General features: G+C 39.9%; 1 protein-coding gene across 22 annotated transcripts in view; it reads right to left on the reverse strand.

The window, feature by feature from the left end:
• Nucleotides 1-235: 235 nt before the first annotated feature.
• ABLIM1 (actin binding LIM protein 1) overlaps nt 236-19,605 on the reverse strand; it is a 166,041-nt gene continuing 146,671 nt past the window's right edge. For 13 of the 22 annotated variants that reach the window (XM_085554784.1, XM_085554780.1, XM_085554786.1 and 10 more), the window contains 7 exons: nt 18,635-18,682; nt 16,308-16,454; nt 14,761-14,852; nt 14,546-14,633; nt 13,462-13,523; nt 13,091-13,151; nt 11,527-12,335 (listed from right to left, as the gene is read on the reverse strand). In XM_085554784.1, coding sequence (XP_085410910.1) covers nt 12,298-12,335; nt 13,091-13,151; nt 13,462-13,523; nt 14,546-14,633; nt 14,761-14,852; nt 16,308-16,454; nt 18,635-18,682 — 536 coding nt within the window. In that variant the 3' untranslated portion in view covers nt 11,527-12,297. Of the gene's footprint in view, nt 6,826-8,154; nt 8,236-9,338; nt 12,336-13,090; nt 13,152-13,461; nt 13,524-14,545; nt 14,634-14,760; nt 14,853-16,307; nt 16,455-17,505; nt 18,683-19,605 lie in introns of those variants that run through there. The other 9 variants (XM_085554787.1, XM_085554769.1, XM_085554776.1 and 6 more) reach the window with 5 other exon arrangements.

The raw sequence follows: 19,605 nt of genomic DNA on the forward strand, positions 1-19,605 counted from the left end.
TAACTTTAGTAATAAAGTTACCAGAAGCTTCTGTCCATTCTAGAATGTTTGGTCAGCTGTTCTCTGAAGCCATGCAATTCTGTTCACCTGCTTTAGTCTGGACATTTATGTCTCACCTGCATCCTTCCTGAGAGCACAACCTGATTTGTAAGGAGACTGTGATACAGCTCTGTAAGATGAAAGAAAAAAAACAAAACACAAATAAATGAGACTACATGAACTCAGCAATTAAGAATAAAGCTTCAAACTTTATTCATTGACTTGAGTACAACAGTGATGCAGATTACAGTGGCACAGGAGTGCAGTATGTGCTGTTTGCAGTGAGACAGTTGAAACACTAATTGTACAGAACAGCAACCCAGCTCAACTGTTCGTTATGCATACAAGCAGACTTACAAGACATCGACTCATTTTTACAGAGAGACCCAGAGAGAGCTGTCTCACAGATGAGTGGGAAACACAGGGATACCTCCCTGGAACGCTGGTTTGTAACATGCAGAGGGAGGAGAAAAAGAAAAAAAATAAAACAAAAAATCCTATCACCAGAACCTACCTTCTAAAAATAAAATATACCTTTGGAAAACATTAGTTTCAGTTTCCAAAGCTTAAAAAAAAAAAAGAAAGAAAGAAAGAAAAAAGTCCCAGCTGTAAGGCCCTCTTACAGGAAGAGTTGTCAGCAATGACCGAGTCGCACTGCCTGGACAAGACAGACCCAATGGTGATACTCTGAGACTTTTCTGGTCTTGACAGATGAAAAGAGCCTGCCTGCTCCCAGGTGTGCAGATGTCAGTGAGAGAATCCACTGACTACAGTGGGTTTGCACTGGGGGACCAGTCAGAGCACCCAAGGGAGCCAGGCACAGCCCGGTAAGGCACCGCTGGGATTTGCTTCTGCTTCTTCATGTCTTTCTACACTTCATTTTCTAATGCCTAGGAGTGAGGTCCTGTGGGCCTCAGCCTTACAAGTCCTGGGAGAAGCACTCATATTAACTACGGTGATTTCTAGCATACCAGGTTACTGCTTGCCTTCAGTCATTTCTTTTTACCTCAAAAGAAAGATCATGGTGCATGTGGAAGGAGCACCTCTTCACGTGGACAAGCACTTTTGAGGAAATCATTAGCAGAAATCTATTTCCCTGTTAGAAGCCCTTTGGGCAACAAATAATTTATTTTGCATACAGGCAAACAACATTAATGGCCAATTAGATTCCCACTTCCTGCACTGATGCTCGCATTAAAATTAATAACACTTATTCCCTCTATGCCAACTGCCAGCATCACGTAGCTCCTGCCAGCAGAGTTGTCTGGCTAAAATCTCAGCATCCTTACATTGTAACAGATTTTTTGTTTTCTACTTTATCAACCACAAAATAGTTGTGTGGGAGAAGTTGGAAAAAAAACTCACCAGCAAGAACAATCCTGAGACCCACAGTGATAAGAGTGTTTCTACTCTAAGAGAAAGGCTCTTCATTCCATAGCAGTGGTGTAAAATCATTCCATGTGTTGGCAAGATCACTCCTTCCATGTCTACACTGAAGACTATGCTGGGCTCCAGCAGATGTGTTGGTAAAGAACTGGACCATGACCTGGGCCTAAACAAATGTGAAATAGGACTGTGGGACCAAGCCCTAAGAGTCTGCTGGGGAACGACTGGCATTTCAGCACAGATCAGTAGATTTTCTTGCTTCCTGCATGTTTTATGCACCATTATTATCATCGACTCGAGCAAAGATGCTCATAATCCACAGATGCTCCAAGCTTGACTTCTCCACAGTCTGAAACAGACAATACAAACTGACATGTATGCCTTCTAAGTCTGCTAAACACAACTCCAGCAAACTCTGTAGAAATCAAGCTTGGACTAAATGATTATTGAATCATAGATCATTTGAGTTGGAAGGGACCTTTAAGGGTCATCTGGTCCAACTTCTCTGCAATGAGCAGGGACACCTACAGCTCCACCAGGTGCTCAGCATCTGGTCCAGCCTCACCTCAAATGTCTCCAGGGATGATGATCTACCACCTCCTTGGGAAACCTGTGCCAGTGCTTCACCACTGTAAAAAACTTGTTCCTTATATCCAATCTAAATCTCTCCTCTTTTAGTTTGAAACCATTTCCCCTTGTCCTACCACAACAGACCCTGCTAAAGAGTCTGTCTTTCTTACAGACCCCCTTTAGACACTGAAAGGCTGCTCTCAGGTCTCCACAGAGACAGTTCCAGCTCTCTCAGCCTGTCTTTGCAGAGGAGGTGTTTCATCCCTTGGATCACTTTATGGCCCTCTTCTGGATGTGCTCCAACAGGTTTGTGTCTCTCCCATACTGAGGACTTCACATCTGGACACAATATTCCAGGTGAGCTCTCACCAGTGCAGGGGCAGGACCACCACCCTTGACCTGCTGCTGATCCTTGTGGATCCCTTCCAGCTTGGGATATTCTATGATTCTATGGTTATTCCACCCATCTTCCTCCATAACTTAATACTTCTCCACCCGCTGATATTACCTGACATGGAAGAGATGCTCTAGGGGCAGAAAGGGCTTACAGAAAGGGATTTCAATTCAGAACATGTCTAGTTTCAGACTAAGTGAGGGAAGAGTTCTGGGCACTTCAGTGCCAGGCCCAGACAGACTTGGGACCAAACAAATTGGTAAGGCGAGATGACATTTGTCTTGTCAGGACTAAAAGCATTACTGGAGCCACAGAGCTCTCTTGCCTCCACATGCAGCTATTAGGATACTTCCTGCTTTCCTAGTCTAACCTTCCACAGCACACTGCAGTTATGTGCACGATGCATCACAAACTACGTTTAATGAAAGGCTACTAACCAAACCGAAAACAAGAATATGTTTCTGAGAGTTATGCCACTAAAATGTCTCCTAAATGACACCAGCGTGAAATGGTAACGTAGAACAAAATCATGAAGTTCTGTGAGTGAGCTTCTTCCAGTTGTATAGAAAGTTTAGCAAGCTTGGGATGGGACACAGAGATGAGATGCTAACATTCAGCTTCCTAAACAGAGGCCACAACATATCATGTAATTTCACTGAGAAATAGTGGGCAGTTTAGTAATTTCCAAATCTGCTTTCTCAAGTGGGAAAGTGACCTTGCCTCCTGCACACCCCGTTGATCACAGAACCAGGCATCGATAAGCAACAACCTTCATCACAGGATTATGGCTGTCTATTCAACACAACTAGTTGGAAATTGCAGGTTAACTTCTCACAAAGCATCTCAGCTGCATCTGTATATAATTCAGTTTTGCACACATGCAGGGTTATTTTCTAATTCCATCCTGCACACCTATTTTTACAGGTCTTTGCTTATCATCCTTAAAGCAGAAGGGGAAAAAAAAAACCAAGTTACAATCAGTTTTCAGTCTTCTCAGCAGAGACACTGTTGACAGCACTGTTTGGTAGGACTTCATCAGAAGCTCAGATGCTTTGCAGGAGACAGAAGTACTTAAGTGTGTACTTAAGGCATATTCTTACACACTTAAATATGTACTGAATAATTTAAAGTCTAGTTACAAAGCTCTAAGTTAGATTACAGTATTCAAATTTATCAGCCACGGGGGAATATTGAGAGGGGAATTACAAAGAATTGTCCAACAGTGCAGAGCTGCCCAACAAACAATACTCCACTGGATTGATACTAGGAAAATGATTCACTGATTACAAAGACGATTCTCCCTGGGGTTATATTTCCCTTTTTATTAGGTGGGAAGAGCAGATTAAAATTGAGAAAGTGCTGCAGTGACAACTGCTAAGAGCCCACTACAGAAACACACACTGGCTGGCTGCAGCATATTCAGGGTGTGAGATCTCTCAGGGTTCGTCTGCCTATAGGTGGCTGGGATGGTTAAGAGGAATTAAGCAAAGGCATGATACTAAAAAAACCCTCGTGGTCTCAATCAGAAATAAAGCAGTATCACCCTCTGTGAACTGACTACACTCCACACCAGCAAGACGTGAAGCAGAACCAGCCCAAAAATCCAGTTAGGAGATTAATTGTATCTGCAGCATCTAAGCTGGCTTCTCTTCATTCCTACCCACGCTGCAATTACAACTTTAAATTCTCAGCTGATGAGGCAGACACAAATTATCTTATCATTTTTCAAAAGCTGGAGGCCTTTTTTTCTCCTTTGTTGTTTGATTTTTTTAAATTTTTTTATTTTTATTTTTTTGAGGAGAGAGAGAAAAGACAACCTGGCTTAGTCATCTCTGAAATGACTGGGTAGGATATTCACATACACAGTTCAACAACCTGAAGCTGGAGGCCGGCAGCTCACATCTGTGACAACAGACTTCGTATCAGAAATGTCTGTTTGTCAAGGTGACTTATGATACCTACAAAGCTCACTGTGTTTGGGTGGCAGCAGTGCAGCATCACCTATAGGATATGGATTAGTAAAATCTGGAGGATTTTAATACTTTAAAATGATCAAATCCAAGTGTTCTTCCCAACATAAAACCACAAATTGCAGGTAACGTACACTGAATTTCAGAGATTAGTGCTCACAAAGCTTATGACTGCAAAATGCTGCTGTCCTTCCATTGCATGGATGTGGTTTCAGCATTCACTCAAAAATGCATCTCCAGCTGCCAGTGCCCCCAGCTCCCATCTGCTTCTCAGTGTTTCTCTAAAGCCATTTCAGATGCTTGTTCTGAAAAATGAAGCAAAGCATGTTGAACTGATCCTTGATGTAATCTAAGTGAAGACCAGAGAGCTAAATCACACCCAACCATGTGGTAGAGTGTTCAGTGAGGGCCTGTGTGGACAATGCTGCCAGGTCTGCATGTGAGAACATTCTCAAGCACGCCCCTTGGACTCACCATTCACTTAGCTCCAGAGCATGGAGCACATGAACCACAGTGATCTGCTCTAACAGGACTTCCTAAACCAGCAAAGGTGGGCAGGATATGGGCTGTCCTGCACATTTCATGGTGAAATGCCATTTGGTGACATATAGAACTCAACATGGTGATAGTGAACCTCACAACTACATGGGATTGTTTCCTCTTCCTGACTTCCAGATTTTAAGTCTAATGTCTAATCTAACAGAAAATGCAAAGGTTCTGATGTCTCCAGTGCCAAAAGTTTCTGCATTAAGGATGAAACCCTGATATTCTTTGACAGACACAGAACCTAAATGACTTTCTCCAATACTAGGAGATGGTCATTAGTGCAGTTTGCATTGGCAGTTAAGCATCAAGGAAGAGAAAAAGCTGATGCTGCAGCCACAATGCATTCAGTTACTTTGGTGCTTGTGTCCTTCTCTGTATAGGACCTGCCCAGAAGCAGTTAAAATATATATAGGCAGTAATTTTTCAAGCTGCAACATAGTGGAAGAAGACTGAAAGCAATAAGGAGTTCAGTGCAGCTTAGAAACCAGCTTGCATGATTTCTCTGTCTTCATAAACCATGTCAGGCACAAAGGGAAATAAAATTAACCAAGGCTGGAGCTTCGAAGCTTCAAGAGAGGAAAAAAAAAGATACTTCACCTTCTTTTCCAAGCAGAAGTGAAAAACTACTTTAACTAAAAAGAGAGTGCTTGGCCCCATGCACTGTGCCATACGGACAACAGCAGCTGCAGTTCAATCAAAATGCCTCTATTGGCAGAGCATGGCACCTTGATGGTACCTTTTAATTCATAAACATTCCTCCTAAAGAGGGATGAAAATGTATGTTGGCTTGCAGAGAACCATCTTCCCTGCTGACGTAAAATCCATTGCAGTCTAAGGAGCTGTACTAGTAATTAATTATTAGTAAGGAGTCTGTCCAAAATCTCTGGGTGTGAACCAGGGCACACTTAAAAAAGCATTTTCTCACTCTGTCATCCCCACCTTCACCCACCCATCTCCTGGACCAAATTACAAGAAAACTGACTCTTCTCCATCATTCCCATTACTTAGGTGACCTAACATTATTTGACTGGTTAAGCTCCAGCCTTATTAATTCAAGCAGAAAGTGTGGAAGAGGGAAGACCGACAACAGACACAGCAATTCACTTCCTATATCCTAGCAAATATGTACAGGGAGTCCGCCTTCTGAGAATTCAATTGGTATGCACATGGGTGAGCAAAGTGCCCACCTCTGCAGATAGAATCACACAAAGATGCAGTTTCAAAAGACTGCTAGTGAAGAAACAGTTGTGTGAAAGATGTGACCACATGGATGTGTTACAAAGGGCTTCTCCTTCACTATGGAATATCTATCTTTCTCCCCATATATACACATATATACACATACATACACAGATGAGTAGATATAAATACATGTGCGCACACACAGACACACATACATATATATATATTATATATATATATATTTCTTTTCCAGTTCTTGGAGTGGTTACAACTACTTTAGTCTACAAGGCATCCTAAGGGCACTTCCTGGCTCTAGCAATAAAGTTCCATCATGTCATGGAGAGAAGTAAAGGGAATATCATTGAGGGAGAAGAAAAGTTTCCTATCTTGTATATTATCATGTAAAAGGCCGACACCTCTGAAAATTATCATTGTTGTTTCTGAGACCAGAGATTTTCTCCCTTTGTTCCAGGAGGGCAAAGGTTCATCTTGTTCAATTGCTGTGTGTAGAGGTGCCACTATGCGATTTTCCCTGTTTGGTGAGTAAGTGGCTGCTTCCACATAGCTTGAATTGCATGATACAACATCCTACGCGTCATTTTTAGTTGTTTGTTTAAAGGGAGATTAAAAGAGTTTTGCTTTTTTCTTCATGTCGTTGCGTCTCCAGAGAGGTAACTTGTCAAACTCCTGTATCGTCATGCCAAATATCTCTTGGAAAACTTCAGGTGCTAAGTGACGCTTTAAAAAAAGACAAAAAAAAAAAAAAAAAAAGAGGGGGGGGAGAAAAGGCAATGGTCAGTCAAAGCTGAAAGAGATGCAATAGAAGACAGGAGTGCCTTAAGGGATTTCACATCACTCTAGGTGCCACTTCAAGATCTAGTGATAGAAGCTTGATGAAATACCAAAACATGTATCCAAGTTGTAATGAACCTAGACTCTCAGTGCACCAATAACATTTGGCCATTTGTAACATCATCTGAAAGGTTACAAAGGGGACTGAAAGAACTATTTCAGCTGATGAATGAGCATGACAGAAAAAACAAGTTGTCTGAAGTTACCCAACATGCAGTGAGAGATAACAGAAAAGAAATAGCTCTTGCATGCCTCCCTCTAGGATTTATCTAGTCATCTCTATTCACACACAGAAGTGCAGGCTCTGGGTTTTAGGAGAGCTTTGTTGAAGGGGCTGCAGGCTGAACGTGCTACACTGCAAACTCTGAGAAGAAAGACTGCTGGCCAGCCCAAATGCCCAGCACATTTCTCTACAACAACTGAAACATGTCTTTGTGCGCATTACCTCTCTTAGGCCTCTGCTCTAGAATGCACTGGGCAGAGAAAGTCCCTCCTTCTGGTGTTAACATAACACCATCTTGAATTTTCAACAGGTAGATATACGATCACTATCTAAAAATGTAAATCAGTGGGTACTTACCCAGGTGCCTTCTTTCATGCATCTTCACAAGATTAATTAACTAGAAGTAACCTAAACATCCCCAACCAAGAAAGGCTGCTTCCCTTGTCTACCAATCTGTGTAGACTACCAATCAGATTGGTAGACAACTTTTATTTGTTAGTAGAAATTTAAATCCTCATGTTTTTGCATAATGAGTCAATCTAATGCATAGAACTTACCAGTGAATCAGAGAAAAGATTTTAGATTCTCAAAGGTAGTTGGCACTGATGCTTCACTAAGAAACAATCCAAGCCCAGACAAAGCTTTGCTCCATTCTAACATGGGTCCTATGACTGCAAAATTCTTGACCAATTTTGGTCTTTTTACCATTTTGCAAGTTTGAAAATAATGGATTGAAAAATAAGGGGGTTGTGAACAGCTCTGCCCAGGAGCAGGGACTCAGAACCATTCCTGCTCAGAGATGCAAGAGTCCTGGCCTGGTATCACTTGCTGAGAAGCTGCTGTTTCCTCCCCATCTGATTCCTTCTTCACCATTTACTGCTGAGAAATCTTGTTAGTATAACAAGGACCCACACGTTAGTGTTTGAGCTTTCAAGTCTGCAACAACAAACAACTTCAGCAGGAAAAAGCATTTAGGAGCTTGCTTCTCTTACCTCCAGCCTGGTTCTGTCTACATCTTTTAGTATTTTATTTCGCCCTCTGTTGGTCACCATGAGTATTTCATATGGAAAAATCTGTTAACGATGTATAAAAGGGGGAAAAAAGAGAGGTATTTACATTTTAAAACAAAAAGAACACAACATGTCTTATTTTCACAACCACGAAAACATTCTTTTTCCTTTTCAAAGGAAATTAAAGTATTTCTTTTTTGAAAGATGCATGAAAGGCCAGTCTGGACAGAGCAAGAACTTGTTTAGTATCAACATCAAACTGCCTCATGCTTTTGAGGTTCTGAGTACACTGATTTTTATAATGCACATAATATATTAGCTGGCTTTGTTAAGACAGAGTCCTCTCTATTCAATACACTTTCTCTTTTAGCAATGTACACATTTCAGGGTTTATTAAGACACACAGATTTGGCATTCATTGGTCTGGCTGTTGGTTACAAAATGTGGACAGCTCTAAGAAAACAAATTCAAAGGACTCTTAAAAGTACATGAATATACATCTGACAGTCCATCTGAAGGAACAGTAACCCTGAAAAAGCAAGATATTCATTAGTGGGGGCTACTGCATTTAGCAAAATTCATCAAAGGATTTCCTTTGCCTCTCTGGATAGTTAAAGAACATACATACATGGACTAAAGAGATGTTTTTGTAGACATACTCATCTTACGCATCTTCATCTGCTTCAGAAGAGTATCTGTCCCGTACATCTCCCATTACACTTCCCTTGATTTCCTTCTATATTTCAAAGAACATCCAGAACTTATACAAATCAGCTACTGGCCAACAATTAATTCCTGGATGCATAAATTATTTAATTTTTCTTCTACTCATATAGATTCTGAATATGAAGTAAAATGTTTAACGTCAGTGGGTCTCATCAGCTTAATGCAACAGAAACAGTGACGGTTAAAGAGGATTTCAGAAAGCCATATGGATTAAAACCATTCCTGGCAAACAAAACCATTTTAGCCAGATACTTGCCCACTGAATGACATCACCAAAAATCTTCTGGACAAGTAGCTTATCTATAATCAAACTCTATCAATTATTTTAACAACAGAAGAAATTCCACTAGATCAGCTTTTGGGCAGTACTAAGCAATGACATTAATTCCATTTGAAACAATTACCCCAGTGAAATACAAAAAATAAGATTCAGGCACCAATGAACACACCATGGAGTTTATTGTAAGTAATTATAATAATTTAAGTAATGTGTGCTTACATACGAGCTTTATGATTCTTAGGAGATTCTGACATTGTCACGATCGTACAATTAAATCTATACTTTGAATTACATTGTTTATGTTCAATAATGGAAATGGCTACCATATACAGCATTAGAGGAAAAAATGTAACTCTTCAAAATATTTAAACAGGCAGAGTTTAAGTCAAGGTCTATGGTAATGAGTACACTTTATATTCAGGTGTGAACAGTAAGGTACGTTTCAATGTGGGGTGGTAGGATGCACAAATTCTGTCCTTTCTGGTGAATCACCTGATAAGATTTGGACTTTCTACAGTTTACTACTTTTTACTTTCCAGGTGTTTCAGACTTAGACTGAATTGGTTTTTTTCACTTTACAGAATCATGGCTTGGTTTGGAAGGGACCTTAAAGGTCACCAAGTAGCCACTTGATCAGGTTTAAATTTGTGTTGCATCATTAACATGAACAAAACTGTCACTTAGCACAACCTCAGGGTTTGGTATCTTTTTAAACATCAACAGAAGGTGACCTGTAATCTCAGGAACATTCCCACAAATTTTATCATTAGTAACATGACAGAATTTGTAACCCGCAACAACATTCCAGATAACAGGATGCATTAATGGCAGTGAAGGCTGTAAGAAATGCTATCGCACTGAAAAAAGAAATTATTTGGAATAAAAAAGCAATATCTCAGAAGTCAGGGATGTTCTCAAGGTCTATACTTACATAGTATATAAAAACATTTGTTCACGTACATTGCACTAGGGTCTCAGCTTGTAAAGCTAAGGTTATTGCCTTCTACAATTTGTCTGGAGGTCACTTGGAAGCACAAGCAATAGTCTGGTTTGCAAATAGAGCTCCTCTCTTAATTGCAGGAATGCTGGTCCTTGTAACTCTGGGAAAACCATGATTTCTCAGCAGGCTCACCAGCAACAGAGAAAGTTGCAAGATTTAAAACACAGCACTGGCTGAAGCCTTTCTGTAGATCATGTTCATTTTTGACTCAGTCACCTCTAGACACAGCAGCAAAAGCATTTTAATTTATACCTTAACTCATATTCAGATGATATTACCTCTTTTTCCCAACAAATCTTATATAATGTTGAATTCACAGAATCACAGAATCGCATATTTCTGTGATTCTGTGAATTCAACATTATATAAGATTTGAGGCACCATTCACTTCAAACCAGAGATCTGTGTTGAGCCTCAGCCATGTGTTGTGAACCACAATATTCTGCATCACTTTTCAAACTTAATAGATCCAAGACTTTGCAATCAAGTGTGGTCCTGCTATTTTGGCTACTGAAAGCCTGACAGAGAACTAGCTATTTATTGAGCCCTTCAGTATCTTCAATTTCTCTCTGAGAAAGCCTGCTCTACCCAAAAAGTGCACGCTGACTGCCCTCAGCCTGAGTACTAATACCTAGAACAGGCAAATTCCAGAACACAAAGGGAAAGGTTTGGCACAAAGGGAGAAGGGATAGAGTTGAGGTAAAGAAGAACAAGGGAACCAAGACATCTCCTGTATTTTATCTGCATTTCACAGTCAAATCTTCATTATCTTGAAGGAAAGTGAATAACATCTGCACTTGCCTTTGGCTCCAACATGTTAGGCATAGATACTCCTCTGTCCATTCTCATTCCAGGGACATGACCATCCGGAAGGGACTGCATCAGATACAGGTATACATCAGACATAGGTTACACACACAGAGGGTAAAGGCACTCAAGTAGTGGTGAAAACAAAGGTGAATTTGCACTGAGACTCCCTTCAAGCCCTACTGCTTACTCTTACCGCACAGGACACTGCCATGGTTACTGTTCATTGCTTCTCAGAAGCATGTTTTCCTGATGCATCCTTCCACCCTCTCTACCACTACATTTTCTGACACTACTGAGGCTGGCAATAGCTCCCCACCACTGTCCAGATGGACCTGGGGACCCTGAGAGAATTGGCAGGCCCTTCCCAGCCCCAATCATCAAGTAAGGCTCTTATCCGGAACAAATACAGAGAAGCATAAATTCAGATTCCGCTCAACATTACATACAAGCACCCTGGTCTGCCCTCCATGTAATTTAGTGTATCAGCCAAGGTGCTGTTTGTTTGTTTGTTTGGTTGTCTGTGTTGGGTTTTTGTTTGTTTGTTTGTTTGTTTTTGTCTCTACAATGGAAAATATTGACTACGGACAAGAACAAGGACAGGGCTGCTGTCAAAAGGTGCTGTTTTGACAAAGGTTCAATTACATCTTGAATATAATACATGAACAACTCCTTTCTTCTCCCATGATCTTATTTTCTTTCTATTCTCCACAGTTTTGATATATCATTAACAAATACATCCAAGTCATTAAAAATTGTCATTTCATAACATGATTGTGCTGAGGGGCCAGCCAGTCTCAAACTATTCTGGAGAAATCCCTCAGACAGGATTTGGGGTTAACGGGTCGATTTTTGCAAGCATGTGTCTTAATAGCTCATCTGTGGTGTTAGCATTGTAGAAAGCTATTGATTAGTCATCTTGTCTGAAGAGTAAATTCCAGGTCAAAAATATTCCTGGTATGGGAGAAAATTGCCTCCAGAAAGTAATTTCCAAGTGTCTCTGGGGCTGGTGCTAGATAGGCTGGAGATAAATCCACCCTCAGCTGTTCAGAAAGAACTATTGCAGGCAACTTGTATTTCAACAGACAGTGGATTTTAGAAAGAAAGTCACAGAACTGGTCGGAGCCTTCTCAACCCAGTTCTGGGGAGTACAAGGAGGAATCCGAGACTGTGCCTGTTTTTTATCGATTAAGAGTCTACACTGGTGGTGATGCTTAAACATGCAGGTAAATCAAATTAATGTCTTAAGAAACCCCTCCCTGTGGCAGAAATTCAGACTTCAAACAGAAAGTGGATGCTTTTAAATCCGTTGTCAGTTGATTGATGAAAACCCGTACTCTACCTGGAAATCTGAAAAACAGAAGAGAAATCTCATCAGCTGCAGAGTGCTGAAGAGGAGCCAGACATAATCTGCCAGATAATCACTGTGCTTTGTGATCTACTTGATTTCAAAATGCCACCTGATTCTATAGAGTCTGCAAACCTCCCTACCTTAGGTCTTAGTTTGTGAACAGTAAAGCACTCTCTACACTGCAGACCAATTCAGGTGTGCTTCTCACTCTGGAAAACCGAGTCGCTTTAGAAACATTAGAGGCAGTGAACCAAATAAATAGCCAATTGATATTCAACTTTTTAGAGCATGATTCATGTGACAACAAGTAGCTCTGTAGGATTCCTCCACAGTCTACAAAGAGATAGAAGCATCAGCTTATGATCCTTATCATAAGGTATCTAAGACAGAAGGGATCAGTCTCACGCAGAAGGTAAATTTGTTTCTCTCTCTCTCTCTTCCACCACTAAGCTCAAACTTGTTCAAAATATTACATCAATACATATTTCAGTTAACTACAGACTATTTGCTCCCCATGTGTACCAATGCTAAAGAATGCTCTTGCCAAAAACAGGGATGACAGAAAATATAGCAAAACAAACACAGACGTTTAAACATGTACTTACTGAGTTTGAGTTAACTATCGTGTTTACCCAAGGAAGTTAAAACCACTTAGCACATACAAAGCAAATCCACAATCTTAATATGAAGCAGCAGACATGATCAATCATCTCAGTATGTTCTCCACAATGAAGTGTCATGTAAAAATCCTTACCTCTAACACCACCACTCACGTCCCCATAACTGTTGTACTGACCAAAATCCGTAGATACTGGCTGTAACAGGAGAAGAAGAACATGCACATAAATCCACAGTTCATGGCTTCACCAGTAGGCTGATATAAGAGAAGTAACAAATTGTTTAAAGATTTTCTTTCCTCAGTTTTCATAAGCCCTCTTGCATTGCTTTCTTGCATTTTTAACACTGAGTTTGTGGGTGGAAAACAAGGTTTTGCCTGACTTCAGATGGTCTTTTAAGAACGCTCAATAAAACTTTAAATTCAAAACAGTTAATAGGGAAATAAATACATAAATACCATGGATGACTGAAGTTATGTTTTGATTCTAAAGATGTCTGTCTCCTTACCCTGTGAAGTCCATTTTTTCCATAGCCAGGAAGAGAAGAGGTTTTGGAGGCTGAAGCGTGGGCTGTTGAAAAAGAAAGGAAGAAGTCTTTCACAGGAACAATCTCACGGGAACTCAAAACTAAGAACATTTGAGAAATCAACTTGCAGAGAAAAATACAATTGAAGAACTAAAGGGAAACTTAACCAACTGAGATAAGCAGACATCAAGAAGCATCTCAGACCCAAAGTCATCACAACCTTCCATATGCTTTGTAAGTTACATGCAACATTATCATGCCATGGTACCAGGCTCAGAATCAAAGTAGCCTCCACTAAGCTGAAAGTAATGAGAGCAAAATAACTTTTCAGCCCTCATATAGATAAAGTATTGCCATATATCTTATGATAAGTCCTAGAAAAAGATCAAGGAGAATCCAAGAAGGTTAGCATTGTTTGACTGGATAGGTTGGTTAGAATCCAAGAAGGTTAGCATTGTTTGATTGGATAGGTTGGTTTCTTGTTAAGTGTCCCATGCACATCCATTGTATTTCACTCTCCTAAAGTGGCACTCCTGAGTTACATGTCGCCATGCCTTCTAAACCTTTAATAAGTTTTCTTTTCACTCTTCCTACTTTAACTACTATTACATTCATATGCTCGGCTTCCACTGGAGCACAAGCCAAGACACGTGAATAGCACACACTGTTCTGTGTTCATCATTTTTTTGCTACAAGAGAGAAAATGCTTTAAGTCCTGTAACACTGCTACTGACAGAGGCTTTGGCCCTGGCTTAACCAGGACAAGGATCAGAACAGATAGTGATGGCTGAATTCAAACAAACCTGAGAACGTGGCAGCCTGATCTGATGTTATAGTCGTACATAATACAACACTTCAGAGAACATGACAGGATCCAACAAAACTTCATGAAATGGGGGCAAAACAAGGTATTAGCCAATACTTTTCACAGAAGAATAACAGAATACACTTATACATATCAAGCAATCTCCCAGTGGTCTCTCTACTGGAAAAGCACAGAATGTGTTCACATGGCATTCCATAGTCACAGTCCATTATTAGCTTATTATTAGCCTGGATGAATTACCTGGAGAATCATAACGACTGGCAGAAAGGGCCAACCTCTCCTTTTCCATCTCTTCTTTCAGTATCAATTGTCCAAGACCAGAATTAAGCTATAGATAGCAATTAACAATATATGAATAAAATAAAACTGACAGAGGAATCATAAATTGCTTATGTAAAACAAGGGGTATTTTTGGATGGTGCTCAGAAGCAGTATGAAGATAAGGTTATAATAACCTTCATGAGCTGCTCCTCCTGCAGTTGCCGGCGTCTCAGTAGCTCCTCATCATCTTCCTCTCTTCCACTTGACCTGCGCCTCATGTCCGCTCCTGCTTCCATAAAACCACAGAAACCAGAAGGCTTTGTGTATCAGTTCTTTCTCAGTTTGATTTAATGAATAAACAAAAAAAACACCTATTTTCTTGCAGATTCAAAAGACTTATTCAAAACTTGCCCTTCATAAAACTCGCTCATATAGCCTGTCCTATGACTATCATTCTCCTTATAAAACCAACAAGTTGAACTGCACATTTGTTTCCAAGTAAGCAACAGTGTTTTTGGTGTCAGGCTTTTGCAAGACTACAGTAAAATAGCAACAAGAACTCCTGTTTTGACAGTTGTGCTCAGCCAATCTCTGCAGCAAAGCATCACACTCAGAAAAATAACAAGTTGAAAAATGTGAGGTTGAAGGTTTTTCAGTGCTTTGTCCTGTACAATGTCTTTATTTCTGAATAAAATATGACCATGAGCACTTCTTTTTTTTATAGCTTCCAAGAAGTTCTGTTTAGTTTCTCAGGTGTAACTAAGCCACCTGAGAACCAGTCTGCAAAGCAGTTTTACTTGGGAAAAAAAAAAATAAGCAAACCAAAATTGTCATCCACTGCCAGGAATGTGAGTCAAGAGCCAACATTTCCAGGAAAGCCTCCACCTCTGACACACAGCGTTAACAACACTGTGGTTACAACAAGCACTGTCAGGAGGGTTTCAGGTATACAGATGCTATCACTATGCCTTCACTTACTTGCCACTGCATACACAGCTCCTTTGACTGATCATTGAGCAATCCCATCCTGTGCCACCTCTCCCTGAACCACAAAAATCCTGTTTCCTTCACATCCCTTCACCAAAACCTGAAGCAGGCAAGGCCTTCAGCATATCTGACATGACTTCATAAACCAACCAGGCTATATAGCTTATTCTGTGCTATGTTTCAGAAGAAAAGGGAGGGGTGGGGGGGGAAGGGTCAACAAAATCAACAGAAATAATAAAATACAAAAAAAAAAGTTTTAAAATGGACATGAGCATGACTTAAATAAAATATCTGCAGAGCAAAAGAAAAAGACAGACTGTAACTGACAAAATGGGACTTCTTTAGTCCATTAATTGCCCTGCTGCAGTCCTTGCTTCTTGTCATGAAAACAGCCGTGTGATTGGAAGCAATGGCTCTTTCTGTGAATATTCACTATTAGCTTAGGACTAACAGAACACACAGACAATAACAGAGACAAGTCATGCACGTGTGATACAACATACTGTTTTTAAGCCACAATACAGGAGTTTACATAAATTTTCTGTGGATCAGTATTTGTGTGATTACTTCCAACATCCTTTTTCAAAAGCTCCTCTACTCACTAACAGTTTTAAAGACAGAGATGTTATACCGGAATAACTGCACTCCGTGGCAATCGCCTGGAGCAGACACAATACTCATAACCTCTTCTGACAGCCACTTTACTGATCAGTACCTTTTAATCCACATCACTTGTAGAATTCTTTTTGCATACCTATGGCTGCAAGGGAGGGAGGACCTGGCCAGTGGTCGGTCTCAATCTTTGGTATCTCGTTGGGTGCTGGTGCATGAGCTGCTGGGAACTTGGAGGACTTGATGATATCCTCGGAGGACTTGCTCTGTGCTGCCAAAGCAGCTGCATCTAGATGGCAATCAGGGAACTTAGCCATGTAATAAGCTATTATGAATATAAAGGGTTTCCATATTTTGGCAAGATTTAATGCTTTACAAGAAGGACATTTTCAAATCCAAACATTTTCATGTTTTGCCTTTCCAATTGCAATTGGAAACAAAGTAATGCTTTCCTCTTGCCAGTAGATTGGAATCAAACATTCTCGTCCCACAAACCCACCTCCAAAATAAACCTACATCAGCTTTGGGTTTTACTAGAGTTTCAGAGCATTAAAATGATCAGTCAAGAGTGAGAAAATTCAGCCTAACAGTATTTGGCAGTATCTCTTAAAGACTGCCAATGAAATCAGATTTTTGCACTGGTTTGTCTTCCCACTAGGGTCAGAAAGCAAACAGATCAGAGGAACAGCATTATTTTTAACTCTACTGATGCTGATTATATCCTTTGCTTCTGTGAAAAGCTGCAAAACAAACAAACAAAGGAACTGTATCTTTCCTGCTGCATGTACTTAATCGTGAGCATGCAGTAGCAGCAAAAGGAGATGCCAATTTATTTATTAACTACTAAACTTCATTTAAATCAACTTGGCAGGGACAGCACTACCAATGAAATGTACCTCATCAGCCACAGGTATCAGCAGTGGGACATTCATTTAAGGTAGCAGTCAAAGCCAAAGTCCCTTAAAAGCATGTGAGAATATGCATTATGGCTCTCACACCTTTACATTAAAAAAGAATAAAATCCAACAGGATTTAGTTTGAACTAAAAGCAGCCTTAAGTATTCTCTGCAAACCGTTAGTCCAAATCACCCTTCTCTTACATGAAGTCACCATATAAGACAAAGGGATTCTGAATGTACTTTTTCTAAGCAGAAAGACATCTGTTAAAGCAATGAAGTACTTTGTTACTCATGGAACACATTCAGGGTACTTCAGGAGAATCAATATTAGAAATCATGGGGAATTTTGAAAATTTCATGATTGGGAAACTCTAAACATAATTACAGTTATGGAGGAAGCTGGTCAGAGTTTACAAAAGCATGACTTCAAAGAGTACTTACTTATTAGAATTGGTGATGTCAGTGGTTAAACATTCACGTGTTAATGGGAGATGAGAAGGTACATTAAAACCATAAAAATAAACAAAATTAATGTTAAGACTTCTAAAATAAGCATAAGATTTGAAAACTTAAAAAAAGAACGAGGAAAGAAACATGATGTAAAACTCCAGTGGTGTTCTTAGCAATATTCACTCCTGTCTACAGAATGGATTCCCTGGGCTTTCTTAACCATCTCAGTGAACTGTTCACCTAAGTTCTGCAGTACAGCTAATTTTCTATTTACCCCAAATAAGTTTCATTGGATAAAGAGTCTGCAAAGGGATGAAAGGTCTTTACGTGGTAGTCACCTTTCTTTCACCACATTACGTGCAATTTCCTACTTAAAGTTTTCCATTGACAGCTGAAGGAAATAGCAAACACTTTAAGGTTCCTTGCTCTGCAGTGTTACAGACCAGCAAAGCAGTTGGCTTCTGCCATCATTGTTATTCCAGACTTACTAAAACAACATCTGCTTTGAAAAGATTAGAGCTGAGTTGGATACTGTTGCGCAACTCAGAATCCAAACACTGGAACAGCAGATATACCCTGCTACCTGATCTATTTCACAGGGCTTGAGAATTAAACCAGCCCTGTCAGTCACCTACATCATTTTCAATATTTAAAGGTATCTGTTTGAAGCCACGGTACATTTGGAATTCCAGTCTGACAGTAACGCCCCCACCATTCCTGTTGTTGACATCAGTGAGTGTACTTTGTCTGCTTAAAATAAACATAATTCATGAAGTTCCTGTCAAAGAACAGACTGTTGTTAATCCATTTTTTCCATGATCAAAATCTGCGTTTTGAAAACATAAACTGAAAGAAGTGAAATACAGGAAGGCATCACAACGCTGAAGAGGTAGCAAAATCCCAGTTAATGTCAATTTGCTGTTAATAGCAACATGGCCAAGCCTTAAACCATATGATCCAAATAAAACAACATGCTTTAAAACACAATCATCCAACTGGACGTGCAACATAAGCTCTCTAAAGCTTGAACTACTAATTTTTGATGCTTTCAAAGTAAACACTGAATACTCTTCAGTAGTCTGTGCATTTCAGTTTCAATACAAAAAAAAAGATCATTTACCATGTTGCTTGTAGATTGGTGGCTTTCTGTAAATGTTGACACCCTGATCTGTGAAATGGAGAAACAGAGAAGTGTTAATAGGAGAACTACTTCAGTTATTGGTAAAGGTAACACCAACACTAAAACAGTAGACAGACCAAATTAATGATGTAGCACAAGAAAAAGCCAGCATTATACAGAATCAGATTGTCTGAAGAAAACATAAGAACGAGGGACAAGTAGAAGACGTGTGGTATGGAGTCCACTGGAACTGATTCTGTAACATGTGGATGCATTCAAATAATGAACAATTCATTTTAAATATTATCGGTGTGACAGACATTGGGAAATGCAAACAAGCAAGACATTTCAGGGGTGAAAATACAAGCTATTTGGGGAAAGGCACCCCAAGTAACTTCTGTGGAAAATTGTGCTCCAGCCACAACAGCTCAATTTTCTTTCCAGCTGACTGGTTGGATTGAGGAGAATGCAGTGAGCCAACCATTCACTTCAAAACCCAGAGAACAAAACAGCTGCTCCATACATAGTTTTGAACAGCCAACAACACCTTGACTTCACAGAGTCAGTGTTAAAGGATAACCTGTTTGTCCTCAAATACAAGAACAGACTTCTTCATAATTTTTACTTAGATATATTTTAATGTAAGGATGACCACATTGCATACCATCAACGTAAGTCAGGAAAAAGACACTTCCCAGAACCCTAATGTTATAAATCCAAAGCATATTTTAAAAATAAAATATTTTTACAATAATGAGCCCAGATGGGAGCTACATTGTTCTAAACTACCCACCCACCCCAAAGCAGCTCTTCAAGTATCCCACACAGCCACAAATAAATAAGTTAATTCAAAATCAGTGCTATGGTGCAAAATCTGAGTAAGTTTTACTGCAAGACCACAACGAGCTACAGGGAACTAAGACATCTGAGTCAAAACCCTGTTTTGCTACTATATCATAATGCCTGAAAAA

The sequence above is a fragment of the Coturnix japonica genome, chromosome 8 (genome assembly GCF_054131305.1).
Source record: "Coturnix japonica strain WE chromosome 8, WE-NBRP24, whole genome shotgun sequence".
Lineage (NCBI taxonomy): Eukaryota > Metazoa > Chordata > Aves > Galliformes > Phasianidae > Coturnix > Coturnix japonica.